Source organism: Natrix helvetica (genome assembly GCF_964273705.1).
Source record: "Natrix helvetica genome assembly, chromosome: 4".
Taxonomy (NCBI): Eukaryota; Metazoa; Chordata; class Lepidosauria; order Squamata; family Natricidae; genus Natrix; species Natrix helvetica.
The window spans coordinates 25,399,259-25,414,255 of NC_138550.1; the positions used below are offsets into that span (position 1 = coordinate 25,399,259).

Genomic DNA, 14,997 nt, shown 5'->3' on the forward strand with positions numbered 1-14,997 from the left:
GGAAGAACATATAAACTGATATTCAAAATACTTTTTTTAACTGCATGAACAAATAATTTTATATGTGTAGAAACCCCTCATAATAGACATTGCTCTTTACTTACTAAGTGTGTACGTTTAAGGATGCCTCATAATTTTAAATTTTCAATCTTCATTGTCAGACATATGAAAATAAATAGAATTTCATCATTCAAACATTCCAGAAATTAAAGCTTTGAAAATAGAAGAGTTTTTAGAGATGATCATAATATTATTAAGCTTCCCTCCGTAAATAGCTATGGTTTTATATTTCCAGATTTAAAATATATATTAAAGTATATATACATACATACATACATACATACATACATCATACACACACGCACACACACATACACACATATGTGCATCCTTTAAATGCACAAACTTATAAATGTTTTTTAAATATCAGGTAGGAAGAATTTGTTGTATAGTAGCAGAGAAAATAAAGCACCGCTATGATTGCAGGGTGAAAGCATGGACAATTTCAACTGGGGAGTTCGTAGGCGTTCTCTTGACAGTTTGGACAAGTGTGATATGCAGCTTCTGGAAGAAAGCCAGCTCTCAGGAAGTATCCCCAGTCTAAACAAAATCAACCATGAAGATTCTGATGAATCATCGGAAGAGGAGGACCTTACAACAAGTCAAATCTTGGAACAATCAGAACTTGTAAGTACTTAAAGTTAAGCTGCTAGAAACTAAACTGCATTTAAAAATGAGGAAAGGTTGATATTTGAATTCATTTCAAATGAAATTGGATACCCTAACCCAGCGATGGCGAACCTATTTTGGCTCGCGTGCCACAAATGGGGGGAGCGCAGGGGGGGCGTGTGCGGGCGTGCCGCACCCATAATGCAATCCGCGACCCCCAAGTGCGCATGCGCCCATAACAGGCGCAACCCCCCCCCATTTTTACATGCTTTTTCACCCTCCCCAGGCTCCAGATGCTTTATCTGGAGGGCCTCGGGGGGGGAGGCTCTTTTCGCCCTCCCCAGGTTCCTATAAAGCCTCTGGAGCCTGGGGAGGGCGAAAAAATGGCTTTTATAAATGGTGAACTCAGTTGGCCAGCGTGCACATGCGCGCTGGCCAGCTGACAGGGCAGCGCCTCGCGTGCCCTGACAAATGGCTCCGCGTGCCACCTGTGGCACGTGTGCCATAGGTTCACCATTACTGCCCTAACCTTTAAGTGAGTAAATATGTTCTGAATTCCTTCACCTTTTGAGAGTCAACAAATATGGAAAAAAAAAACAACCCAATTTTCAAAAGTTGCCAGATAATCTCGTATCAGATACTCTCATATCACTCTTTTTAGTAGAATATTACGAAAAGAAAAAACTTCACAAGGAGTCCACATTTATTTTTAAAGATGTGGTTATGAAAGTAATATACTCATGGTATTATTTTCACCAGAAGAAAATAATAAATAGTTTCAGGAAAGACTGTTTGTGGGAAAATGATGTCAGCTCTCTCCCACATACTCAGACTTGTATGGGACAGATAAAGGAGCAATCTTTGGGCGGTTCTCATTCAGTGGCTTTGGCCTGCCCAGAAGCATCTCCCAGAGGAATGTTCTCTCTTTCTCTCTTTTTTAACAGATCATGACACTTTCCCCTTCTGAGGACACAAATCACATTGATGCCCTTTCGACGCCATGTGAGGCAGCAGCATCAGGTCCACCTCCTTTCAGTTCAAGAACTTCTAGCTTTAACACATCTTTGCCAGAAATGAATAATCTCCAGGTCTCCGAAGATTCAAAGGTGAATGAATTTAAAATTTCAAGAAATAGTGGCCAGGATGGGGGTGGGGTGGGGGTTAGGGTATATATTTGCTAAAAGATTAGGTCTGCAAAATAACACTTTATTGTTCTGTATAACAAAGTCAGATGCTTTTGGGCACCACATTAAATATATAAGTTTCTCAAATTACTCTGGAAAATGTTGGCATTACACTTTTACAGCTTTAATAGAGCAGTGCAATAAATGGTCTGTGGGAGTTAATATGAATTCTATTCCATCCCCTAAATGTGGGAGTACTATTGTGCTACTGACTGTAGTGGATTCATTTTTTGCATGTTTGGGCTACTTTGAGAATGCTGATTACAGTATGCAGAGTTTTGTAAGTCTCAAATGCCTGTAATAAAGCTTATCGTGGACACAACTATGAAAAGTTAGTAAAAATTATTAAGGGCTTAGTAGATTTGCCTTGGTTGTGCTTGTAATTTCTGTTTTCTTCTCTTAGAAATACGTTCTTTTAAAAATGTTCAGTAAATTTTGTGAGATAGGATTCTCCCCCCCCCCCCCCATATACTTCTGACCTGTTTTTTTCTTCCTTCCTTTGCTCTAAGTAACTTTTTGGTTTGATTGCTCATTTTTTTGGAATTTTCATGCAAATGAATAATTTTAGTTCCATGCAGCTGTATAACAAATACTACATCATATCATATGACCATATTTGATAAAGGAACTTTTATTTAGCTGTATCCATATTACTTGACTTTATAAGCATATGTAAGTGACTTTGTCTTGGCTTAGAAGTAATCAGAACTAATCTTAGCTAACAAGAGTTGTAGGCTAGACTCAGAAATTTAAAATCATTCTGGAACAAAGCAAGAGCAATCCACTGCATTGTTTCTAGGAGTAGCATGGGAACACATTCATTAAGTTATTTGAAACAAAATTCAGCTCAAATTGTAATACAAATTGCACTAATAATTATAACTGATTCCTTTAGGTGGAAGGGGCCCAAGAAGAAGAAGATACCTCAGTTCAGGAAGATGATCTATCTGGATCTACCAATGAACTCCCAGCAGCATTTGAATATAGTGATAGTTTTAGTCTAGATATGACTGAAGCTGAAGAAAAAGGTGACCGACTGCTAGACCAATATGCACTTGCCAGGTGGGTTGGTTCCTTCCTTCCTTCCTTCCTTCCTTCCTTCCTTCCTTCCTTCCTTCCTTCCTTCCTTCCTTCCTCCCTTCCCTTCCCTTCCCTTCCTTTCCTTTCCTTTCCTTCCCTTTCTTTCTTTCTTTCTTCCTTCCTTCCTGCCCTTCCCTTCCCATTCCTTCCTTCCTTGGAGTTCAAGGCAATATACATAGCACTTTCTTCCCTGGTTCCCAACAATAACCTCCCTCTTTGGCTGTGAGTTTGAGTGGCTGATAGTTGCCCAGTAACATTCTGTGTCCATCGGTGGTATCCAGCCTTCTTGCTCTTAGTCCAGCACCTTTTTGCTGCTCCAAACCAGTTGTGTTTTACCCCAGACTTTAGTTCTTTTCATATGAATATTCACATATATATTCTTCACACAGTTTTTACTTGAAAGGAAAATCTTTTTAGATACAGACATAGTGGGTCTGTGTTTTTGTTGTCTTGTTTTCTTTTGAGACACCGCTCATACAATCAAGGTTGTGTTTCTTTATACATATATTTATGTATGAGAGCAGTTTTATCTATATTTCTTTTTAATAAACTAAAAGTGCACTGCACGGAACAAAATTCACAGCATAGCAAAGCATAGTAAAATGGTTCAAATAAACGAAAACTATTTCTTAAAATAAAACTAAGTGGAAATGTTTAGAAATGCAACATAAAGTTCAAGAGGCAGAGGTTTAATGGTAGGTATTCCAGGGTGAATTGAAAAATGTACACATGGCAGAGTTTAAGAAACGGTTCATATCAAATAATTAAACTCGTTAAGATTGTGCCTGTATGGCTATAATATTGAATTAGACAACTGGGAAAAATTTTGGGGAACAGACTTAAAAATGACATTATCAGTTGCATACAAGGAAAACCAGTACAAAATGTTTTATAGATGGCACCTGGCACCAACAAGGTTAGCTAAAATCTCAACAAATACCTCCCCAAAATGTTGGAAATGCGAATCAATACACGGAACATATTACCATTTATGGTGGACCTGTGAGGAGGCTAAAAATTTTTGGAAAAAGATGAAAAATTGGCTGGAGGCAATAACGGGGGTTAAAATGGAATGGAAACCTGAAATTTTTTTATTAGGAATTATGTCTGCGAAATACAAAAAAGAAATCCAGTATTTAATACTACATATAATTACGGCAGCAAGGATTGCTTTTGCCCAGAAATGGAAAAACAAACTAACTCCAAGCGAAGATGAAATAATAAGAAAGGTTATGGACTGTGCTGAAATGGACGAATTAACTAAAAAGATTCAGGGGAAAAAAGAATCAGAATTCTATCAGATACGGGATAAATGATATAGGTGGATGGAGGAAAGAAACAAGAATCAATGAAGGAATATAACAAAACTCAAAAATAATAGTTATGAGTAAAATAAGAGAGTTATGAATGGTGAAATCCAAATGAAATCCAATAGAAGGGGAAATAATATAAGGTGAGCGGTATTGATTGATAATTGCTATTAGAAAGAACAGGAAGCTCCTGCTTGTATTGCATTGTGTAAATGTGTTGTACGTCTAAGTTTTGTGTGTGTGTATTTTATATGTTAATAAAATTGAAAAATTGAAAAAAAAAGATCGCACATGTATGAAAACCAAGACCTTTTAGACACCCCATCTATCCTATCTAACATTTTGATATTTTCTTTGTTAACAGTTTTGGTGAAGGTGATCGCACTGCTTCACCCCAACTTTCCCCATTCTTTTCTGCTATCCTAGCTGCATTTCAACCCACTGCCTGTGATGCTGCAGAAGAAGCTTGGCGTAGTCATATCAACCAGCTTATGTGTGACTCAGATGGGTCCTGTGCTGTTTATACTTTCCATGTGTTTTCGTCCTTGTTTAAGGTAAGGAAGTGGTTCTAGAATCCTATACTGTCAATCCTAGGTAAATATAACAAGCGTATAATTTGTAGTACAAGTGTCTAGAAGAAGAAAATTCCCTTATCTTTCATTCTTTAAATCCCTATTTTATGTTTACAGAATTTCTGCATTCCTAATTCTCGTGCTCAAACCTTCCTAAAGGTGCTTTCACATGGACCTTTTAAATGAGTATAGAACAGAATAGAATAGAATTCTTTATTGACCAAGTGTGATTGGACACACAAGGGATTTGTCTTGTTTTTATAGTTCATTATAGTAATTTCTTGCTGCATCTGGACAACCTAATTATTCTCAAGCCATGTTTTCCTTTCCTTTACTCTAGTTAAGTAGATAGGGGGCGTTCCATCAGGTTCGCCTGATGCGCCAATTGCGCCCCTTATTGGACCGGGATGCCTTACGCACAGTCACCCATGCGCTGGTGACGTCTCGCCTGGACTACTGCAATGCTCTCTACATGGGGCTTCCCTTGAGATGCACTCGGAGACTGCAGCTGGTCCAGAACGCGGCCGCGCGGGTGATTATGGGGAGGACCAGATACTCCCCTGCAACACCTCTCCTGCGCGAGTTGCACTGGCTTCCTGTAGTCTATCGAGTGCGTTTCAAGGTTCTGATTACGATCTTTAAAGCGCTTCATGGCACAGGACCTAGATACATGCGGGATCGCATCCTGCCCCATACATCCCTACGACCAATCCGCTCACACAGAGAGGGACTTCTCCAGGTGCCATCCACTAAACAGTGCCGGGGGGCGACACCTAGGAGCAGAGCCTTCTCTGTGATGGGCCCAGCCCTGTGGAATGACCTCCCCCGTGACATCAGGATTACCTCCGATCTCCGCTCCTTCCGTGTAAAGCTTAAGACCCACCTTTTTGAACTATCTGGCCTGGCTCAACCGTAGTCTTTCTTATCCTCCTGACAGTCCTTTTAAATTTTAATTAATTGTGTTATTATTACGGGGTATTTTAATAGCTGGTTTTTAATATTCTGATTGTGATGTAATTGTTACCTCCTCCGTGCATGTATGTCTCTGTATATGTGTGTATTTAGATGTTTATGTGTTTTTATGTTTTTATCTGTTTTACTGTACGCCGCCCCGAGTCCTTTGTGGAGAGGGAGCGGCTAACAAATTAAAATTATTATTATTATTATTATTATTATTATTATTATTATTATTATTATTATTATTATTATTATTATTATTATTATTATTATTATTATTATTATTATTATTCAGAAGAGAAGCATATATTCTGAAGATGGATTGCTCCTATAGGTTTTATGAGTGTGGCTTACTTCAGCTAGTCATAGTTATAGTTGTTTACGTCTTTCAGGTTTTTTCCTGTTCACTTTTTTAGGTACCCCAAACCTGTGGGAAGATTTTTCATAAGTTAAAATGACAGAATTTTAAAAGAGTCAAATTTCACATTTGGGAACTGGCTCTGCAGTTTTTTCTTTCTTCTATATTTTCCTCTTTCATATCTTTATGAAGAAAAGAACCTTTTATTTTGTCCTAGCAGTCTCAACTCTCTTCCTTCTCCAAGTGGTTAGGTGTATGTTTATAAGGGTCAAAACAGTTGGTAGCATTAGGGTTGTAGAGTATTTTAGGAAGTAAAATGAATCTTGGAGGAAAAAAGGAAGTGGCAAATCACTTCCATGAATCCTGTTGTTTAAAACTATTTCATTGTTTTGAAACAGAGAACCATTTGCATTGTTTCAAGAAGACTCGGTAAACTTTATTGAAAATATAGCAGAATTATCATTCTGGGATTTTAAAGCATACTTGCAATAAACATTAAAGGTACCGGTGTTACACCTAACCACTTGGGGAAGAAAGAGAGTTGAGACTGCTAGGACAAAATTGTAGATGTTCAAACACATCTACAGTATTTTGAACATTATATACAAAGTCCTTTATAATAAAACACTTAAATAGAGTTGAATGTTAGTTAACATTAACATTAAATTCTTCACGCAAGAAGAAATTGAAAAGCAACACTCTACTGGGAAACAGTCATGCCTGGACATAGCCTTTTAGTTTTAAATAATCTTGTTTAGCAGGAAAACCATTTGAAATTGTTTAGCCATGAAACAAATCTCACATCCTTTAACAGTTCTGTTTTATATAATATACTCATTTGGTAATAACACACTCTAATAACTCTGTTTTGATATCCAACACAACAAATTCCCACCATGGTTTTCAAATGATAAACTGAAGTTAATACTAGCTGTTTCCAGTTAGAACAGAGTATTTCTTAGGGGAAAATAATCTCAATGAAGAAAAAAAAAAAGAGATTCTACTATCATAGTTTCCAGCTGAACCTCTCTGTGTAAGAATTTTTCAAGCAACACTTACAAATTTTGTATATAGTAAGTACATGTAGAGAAGCCTCTCCTATGATTCTCTTTTTTAAAATAATGATTTTATTAAACATTATGGTTAAACAGATAAAAAACTAGTATAGACTACAAAAATAAAACAAAAACAAAAGTAGAAAGTGCAGAAAAAGAAAAAGTATTGTAGAAATAAAAATAGAAAAAAATAAAAAATAGCAAGGAAATAGAAAATATATATACAAAAGTAGCAACCTAACCTCTCATAAGAGAAGCTGTGTAAGAACATTATTCTGACAAGCACAAACACACGGCAGCAACCCAGAACACCAAAAAAAGGAAACGGGCCACCTATAAAATATTTTTCAATAAAAATGGAGATGCATAAACTTTATCTAAAAGTGCCTGACCACTCAACCCCCTACAGCACAACCAATAAATACTATGAAAAAGATGACACTATCACACATCAAAAAATTTCAGAAACAACCACAAACTAATATAATCACATTGCATTACCATTGAACACAAGCAAGCAAAACTTTCCAACACATCCTAACTAAACCAAAAGACCCAGTAATCCCAGAAGAAAAAACAGGAGTCATCTACACAACATACAGTTGTAACAACCACTAAGTAGGACAGGCAGGAAGGAGACTAGCACAGCACATTAATAAATACCTGTTCTATACAAAATGTTAATAGTGTATAATTAAACCGTTACAGATATGCATATATCCTTAAGAACATAAATATATACCCCACTTATGTTACATATTTCATCTTGAATCATACAAAAAACGTCATTACATGTACTCCTTTTACCACTGGTTCCTTAACAACTGTTCAAAGTTATGGCAGACTGGCTTGAAAGCTACTTATGACCCAGTTTCAAATGTATGGTTGCTATAGCACCTCTGCAGTAATTTGTCCTTATGACAAGCACAGGGGTGCTGCAGCATGCACCCATCCCATCCTGCCAAGTCCCTGTAGGCACTCATTCACCTGAGGGAGATCAGACCAGCTGTAGCATCCAGCCTCCTCTCCTTGTTTGCACACTCCAGCAAGCCTGATCTCCTCCAGGTCACTGGGTGGGAAGGAAGCTGAAAGACTGTGAGGACTCCAAGGAGTGAGAAGCAGAGTATGGGGTGCCTGAGGTTGAAGAAGCCTTGGGAAGCCTAGGGAAGGCAAGCCTGGGCCTGCAGTAGGCTTCTCAGGGCCTCCCTCACCCCTGAGGAACCCTGTACCCTCTTAACAACCCATACATTTGTTTCAACAACTGCATCAGGGAGAACAGAGGATGGGTCTTGTCATCATTTGCAACCTTAAATGGGCAAGCTCCGTTATGGTCGTAATGCAAGAACTGCCTATCTATGAAACTAAAAGATGCATTAGATTCTACAGCAAATGTAATTCTACTTTACAGAATATTCAGAAAAGATTCTGCTTTCTAACTTGTGATGCTGCCAGCTATCTCGGGGATAATCTGCGAGGAATTGGCTCAAAGTTTGTGAGCTCATCCCAGATGCTGACTTCATGTTCCGAATGTCCTACCCTTTTTGTAGATGCTGAAACCGTGAGTATATTTACATAAACAATCACACAAAAGCAGCATGTTAATTAGAATTACGTGGATGTGTAATTTCATCATATCTTTTCATGATCAGCATGTCAGTTTTCCTGAAAATCTGTTCCTTGCATAATTAGAAATGCATTGCATATTATGGAGCCTTACTGCATAATTATATTTTTTTATTTTTTTATTTATTTGCATTCCATCTTTATTATTTTTACAATTAACTGAAGATGGGAAACACCTTTCTTCTCCATTTTCCCCACAACAACAAACCTGTGAGGTCGGTTGGGTTCAGAATGTGTAACTGCCCAAAGTCATCCAACTTTCATGCCTAAGGCAGGACTTGAACTGGCTCTCGTTTTCTATCCAGATGCCTTAATCACCAAAATCTGTTTTTATATGAACTACCATGTCAGACCATAAATGTAAACTTATATCACAAAAATGCTACCATTCAAATTCCAAACTATTTTCTTCATGGAGTAGGCTAAACTTGAGTCTGAAGGTTGAATCACAGCACCTGGATTTAGTTTCTTGTTAGTTTGAGACATTTTGCTGGTCACCCAAGCAGCTTCATCAGTCACGGCAAGTTAATCAGGCAAAGATTGCTTGGAATGTACCAACTCCTCCCACATCAACCTCAGGCATTTCTTCCTCGAAGTGCATTAAAATATGTCAGTGCAGATTCTCAGCCATCCAGAAAAGTTGTCTGAAGACTGAGTCATGACAATTGGACTTATTTTCTTGATTTTTGAGATGTTTCACTGGTCATCCAAGCAGCTTCACCAATCGGAGCAAGTTAGTTAGGAGGAGAGGTTGTTGCAGGAGGAGTTGGTACATTCCAACCATTCACTGCCTAACTAACTGTCTCTGACTGATAAAACCGCTTGGATGAGCAGTGAAACATTTCAAACTAACAAGAAAATAAGGCTAGTTTCCATGAGCCTTAAGATAATTTTATCAGGATGACTGACAATCTTCATCAGCTAGACCATGAGTGTCAAACTCAATTGCGTCATGTGACGTATCATGTCATATCGCGACACTTTTTGTCTTTGCGGAGCCTGGTGGGCATGGCCAGTGTGTGACTTATCTGGGCCTCAGGCTACCAGTTTAATAGGCCTGAGCTAGACCAGAGAGTTTCTCTGCAACATCTGATCTCACGTGAAGCATTGTGCCTCAGACAAAGCCATTCTTCATGACCATTCCAGAGTTTAATTCTTACGGGATTGTCCCTGCTGATGTTCATTACTCAATGAGAGCAATTTTTACCAGTCTTTGAAAGAAACAATGTTCACTGAAGCATCTTTATTTTTTTCCAGCTTCTGTCTTGTGGGCTTCTAGAGAAATTAAAGTTTAGTGTCTTAGAACTACAAGAATACTTGGATACATATAATAACAGAAAAGAAGCAACACTTTCTGTAAGCATGATCATTATGTTTTGTCTTATGTTGATTTTGTCTTGCTTTTAAATATAAAATCTGGAAGGAAATTTAGTTCATCAGTAAACCATTTTTTGGAGAACACAGAGCTAGTTAATGCTGATGTGTATTCGTTATTCTTTAAAGATTTTAATTTAAAAAACTTAAACATTTTAGGAAGTAAACAAGACTTTAGAGATTGGAGTCATCATAATGTGATTAAATTTGATTAAGTTACAATGTAGTATCTACTACATTTTCATTCAGGAATTTTATATTCAGCACTGTAATGCATCATTTCTTAGATTTATCCCAGAAAATATTTAGAAATTCAGTAAAATGTATATTATCTCAAAAGTATGATTTTTGAAAAATTGAAAGTTCATGTCTGCTGTGCTAATGCCTATATAAAATGTGTGGGTGTGTTTGTGTATGTATGTATGTACACACATATATACATATATATTGTTTTTTACAAACAGTGGCTGGCAAACTGCAAGGCAACTTTTTCAGGGGGTTCAAGAGATGGGGTTATCACTTGTCAGCCAGGAGATTCAGAAGAAAAGGTAATAAAAATTCTGGTTATATTGTGGTGTTTCTGGAGGAAGATTTTTGTGGGCCTTGAATTGGTTTTAATTTCAGTCTAATACCATAGCAATTATGAAACTTAATATACAAGCAGATTCTGAATTATTCTTATATATGCTGAAGTGAGGTTTATATTCCCATGTTTGTTTGAACATTGAAAAATCCCTTCTCCCTTCAAATCCCCATCAGTAAGTCAAAGCACATGTACATACCTAAAAATCATGGAAATTTATTAATTTAATTGCTGTGGCTGCCCATTTCAATCAAATGCAAATATTGGAAAAAGAAACAGGGATTTCTATGGAAATTTTCAGTCATCCAAGTCATGGTTATCTCAAAGGTGCTTTTTCAAGAGGCAACAGGACTTTCTGTTTTTTCTTTAAAGACATTTTGCTTCTCATCCAAGAAGCTCTGGGGAGAATGCCTCTAATGAGTCTGTGCATGGATTTGAAGGGAATCTTCAAATGGGCCAGCCTCCTCCGCCAGAAGAAGGTTGTCTTCCAATAGCCATCCTCCAGCTGCTTCAGAGGCTTTTTCAGGTTGTTCACGTACATATACAGTACAGAGATTAGCAACAAAAGGTCTGTGCCTGCTCCTGCACTCAGAGGTGACACAGGAAAGCCCATTCAACAGATACAGCTGCCTCAACTTTAATGACTTTGCAAACAACCCCTTGAACATTTTGCACATCATTGCTGTCTAATCAGAAAGTGATAGGGTTATGTCACACTTTGGACCAGAAGGCAAAAAAGGGCTTTGAAGTGAATATAGTAGCATTAGTCCGTAACTCCTTAAAGTAGCTATGCCTTTTCCAGGATTATTCATTTACTGCAAAAGCATATTTTTGCCTTCAACTCAAAAGCACTTGAAAAAGCATGAAAGGATAATCTAGAACTTTGGTTTACATTCACTTTGGGAAAGAGGTGGAATAAATGGCCTAATTTGTTTAAGTACGTATGTATTATGTTTAAGGCCTTATAGGCCAGTCTGCCAACTCTGAGCAGTTTAATCCTCTAGCTGGAATTAAAATCCACTATTAGTTTGAAAATAACAACATAAGCTTAAAAAGAAATGTTCAGATAATGTAAGTACCATACCAGAAAATAGGGGGTACTAATTCGATCATGCCTGCTAACTTGTCACATAAATAGATGTGAATAATAAACCAAGGATTTCATCATTCCTGTCATACCTAGTGTACCAAGGTCCTCTCCAACTTTGTGATTCTGTGATGCAAATCAGTTACTTTGCATCACTTGGAACAGGACATAACATCCTCTTCTCTTCTGGCCTATTAATATGTTCCTGTTTAAGAAGCTCTTAAATCAGCATTGAAGACATATTTTAACGTTAATGGACTATTCTAATGTCTTTGTGTGAATCCAGTGCTGAATAATACTCTGGCCATACCATGTTCAGAGTTAAGGGCTGAATTCTGCATTTACGTATTTCTTAGCAATGCATAGAAAGCAAAGCAGTACTCAGTACTTATGGCCTATTGCACTCCTGGTCTCAACATAGGACAGTTTCTTTGCAAAAGGCTTGGAGATGAATTTCACTTCAGCTTCTTTGAAACAATAGAATTGGGAAGAATTTTGAATGAAGGCAGCATATCTGCCATAACTGAAAAAATAGCTTATTTCCAGGATCTAGAGCAGTGATGGCGAACCTATGGCAAAGGTGGCACGTGGAGCCATTTGTCAAGGCACATGAGGTGCTGCCCTGTCAGTTGGCCAGCACGCATGCGCGCGCTGGCCAGCTGAGTTCACCCTTTTTTAAAGCCATTTTTTGCCCTCCCCAGGCTCCAGAGGTTTTATAGGAGCCTGGGGAGGGCGAAATGAGCCTCCCCCACCCCCCTGGAGGCCTTCCGGAGGCTTCATGAGCTTCTCTGAAGCCTCCAGAGTGCAAAAAACCGGCCCTACAGGCAAACTGGAAGTTCAGGAATGAACTTCCTGTTTGCTCGGAGGGTTGTTTTGACTGCTCCGGAGGCTTCAGAGAAGCCGCCTGAAGGTCCCTGAAGCCTCCGGGGGGGCGGGGGAGGCTGTTTTCGCCCTCCCCATGCTCCTATAAAGCCTCTGGAGCCTGGAGAGGGCGAAAAAAGCATGCAAAAATGGGGGGGGTCGCGCCTGTAGTGCGCGCATGCACACTGGGGGGGTCGCGCATTGCATTATGGGTGCAGCACGCCTGCAAACAACCTCTCTGCGCTCCCCCCACTTATGGCACGCGAGCCAAAAAAGGTTCGCCATCGCTGATCTAGAGATTGCAGATAATGTTACAAAGGTCAACATGTAGCTTGAATGTATTTTTCCCCTGTAAAGTTTTGAAGATTGTGATAGCTTTTGCTTTCTTGATTTATTTTCAGATTACTCTTTCAACTTTCCTAATGTACCTGTGTTATTGGTTTAGTCAGTGCTAAAAATATTTGTTTTTACTCTCCCACATAATCAGTTTTCTCTCTTTGCACTGGGTCTCCTCCCACAGTTTTTGGCCATATGCATAAAATAAGAATGAGAAAGTAAACCTTTGTCCTTATATTTGTAAGTGGAATTAGAGAGTGTTCAGCTTTAACTTTTCATCGGCATGTCTACCTTTCCGGGATAATGAGGTTTTTAGTTTCCAACACTCATAGGATTTAGCCAGTGAATAATTATTTTAGTAAAAAAGCATTTATTAATGATCTATTGGTTGTGCCATAAGGTTTATATAGCCTGGCAGTGACCAAATCCATTTGCCACAAATCAGGGGGCTTTCTAACCAAATCTAACCAAATCTAACCAAATCTATCTAATGTAATTAAAACTGAATTTCTGATGCCTTTTCCCATCTAAATGACAATATATTTTAATTCACAGACCAAAGCAGCATTCCAGGGCTATATTTTGTGTCCCTTCTGGAGACAAGATTACATTATTAGAATGTGTTCCTTCATTTACATTGAGTAATTCAAATAAGATATGTTGCCTGATTATTCTTTTTATATTAGTGAAATTAAATATTCAGAGGGTACCTCAAGTCATGCAGAAAGTTGGGATATTGGTTGTAAGACAAACTCTGACAAAAATCTGTCAGATCTCACATCCTTCCTATCTGACTTCATATTTAGTTCACCAAACCAGACCGAACTACTTAAATGGCATATTACAGGAAAGACTTTTTATATGTATCAACTAAAGCAATAAATGCTTAAACTGCAGTGTTTCCTATATTATTAAGTATGTTATGATTAATTCACCAATAACTGTCTATAGTGGATTTCAGCTAACAACTTTGTCTGATGCTTAGCTGTGCTTTTATATAATACTGTACAGCAAGACAACTTTCAGTCAAATATGCCGCATTAGGATATTTCAGGATACTGCTGAGTAATTTAAAATCAGTATTATTTTATTCATTTTTCATGCTGTACAGCAAACAGTTGTATTGGTTTCATTCTGGCTAGGGAAGCTGGGTGGCCATAAAGAAAAGGCTAAGTAAGAAAAAATAGTCAAACCTTGAAGGTATGAGATTTAACACAAATTTGTACAAGTAGTCGTTGACGTACGACCACAATTGAGCCCAAAATTTCTGTTGCTAAGCAAATAATTGTTAATTGAGTTTTGACCCATTTTACAAGCTATAGTTGTTAAGTGAATCACTGCAGTTGTTAAGTTGCATGGTCATTAAGTGAATCTGGCTTTCCCATTGACTTTGCTTGTCAGAAGGTGCAAAGGTGATCACATGACCTCAAGGTGCTACAACTACCCTAAATACATGTGAGTTGCCAAGCGACTGAATTTTGATCACATGACTAAGGCATACTGAAACAGCTGTAATTGTGAAAAACGGTCATGTCACTTTTTTCAGTGCCGTTGTAACTTCAAACAGCTGCTAAGTTAATGGTTGTAAGTCAAGGTTACCCATATGTGGTGCAACTGGAGATACTACTAAGATAAACCTTTTAAATGCCAAAAATTCATTGTTTTTATCCAATGCAGGATGTAGGCAGTGGTAGAATTATATATTATATTTGTAATGCAACATATTTTTTAAAAATGGTGTATTAATGTCTAAGTGAAAAATAATAGGTTTTGACTACTTCTGGAGGTTCAAGTGTCATCATCATAATTTAGTATAATATTAGTAAACATAATAGCTACAATAGTCATAATAATTAGGGAAGTTCATTGCCTTAGTCATACATGAAAAAGTGAGATAAAAGTCTAATAATAAAAATGACATTTTAATGTTATTTTTAATGTTTTTGTA

General features: G+C 37.7%; 1 protein-coding gene across 7 annotated transcripts in view; it reads left to right on the plus strand.

The window, feature by feature from the left end:
• Positions 1 to 14,997, plus strand: part of FRY (FRY microtubule binding protein) — a 213,096-nt gene that overhangs the window by 188,197 nt on the left and 9,902 nt on the right. For all 7 annotated transcript variants that reach the window (XM_081951786.1, XM_081951780.1, XM_081951782.1 and 4 more), the window contains 7 exons: positions 487 to 687; positions 1,614 to 1,775; positions 2,749 to 2,915; positions 4,608 to 4,797; positions 8,594 to 8,743; positions 10,066 to 10,164; positions 10,647 to 10,730. In XM_081951786.1, coding sequence (XP_081807912.1) covers positions 487 to 687; positions 1,614 to 1,775; positions 2,749 to 2,915; positions 4,608 to 4,797; positions 8,594 to 8,743; positions 10,066 to 10,164; positions 10,647 to 10,730 — 1,053 coding nt within the window. The remainder of the gene's footprint in view (positions 1 to 486; positions 688 to 1,613; positions 1,776 to 2,748; positions 2,916 to 4,607; positions 4,798 to 8,593; positions 8,744 to 10,065; positions 10,165 to 10,646; positions 10,731 to 14,997) is intronic.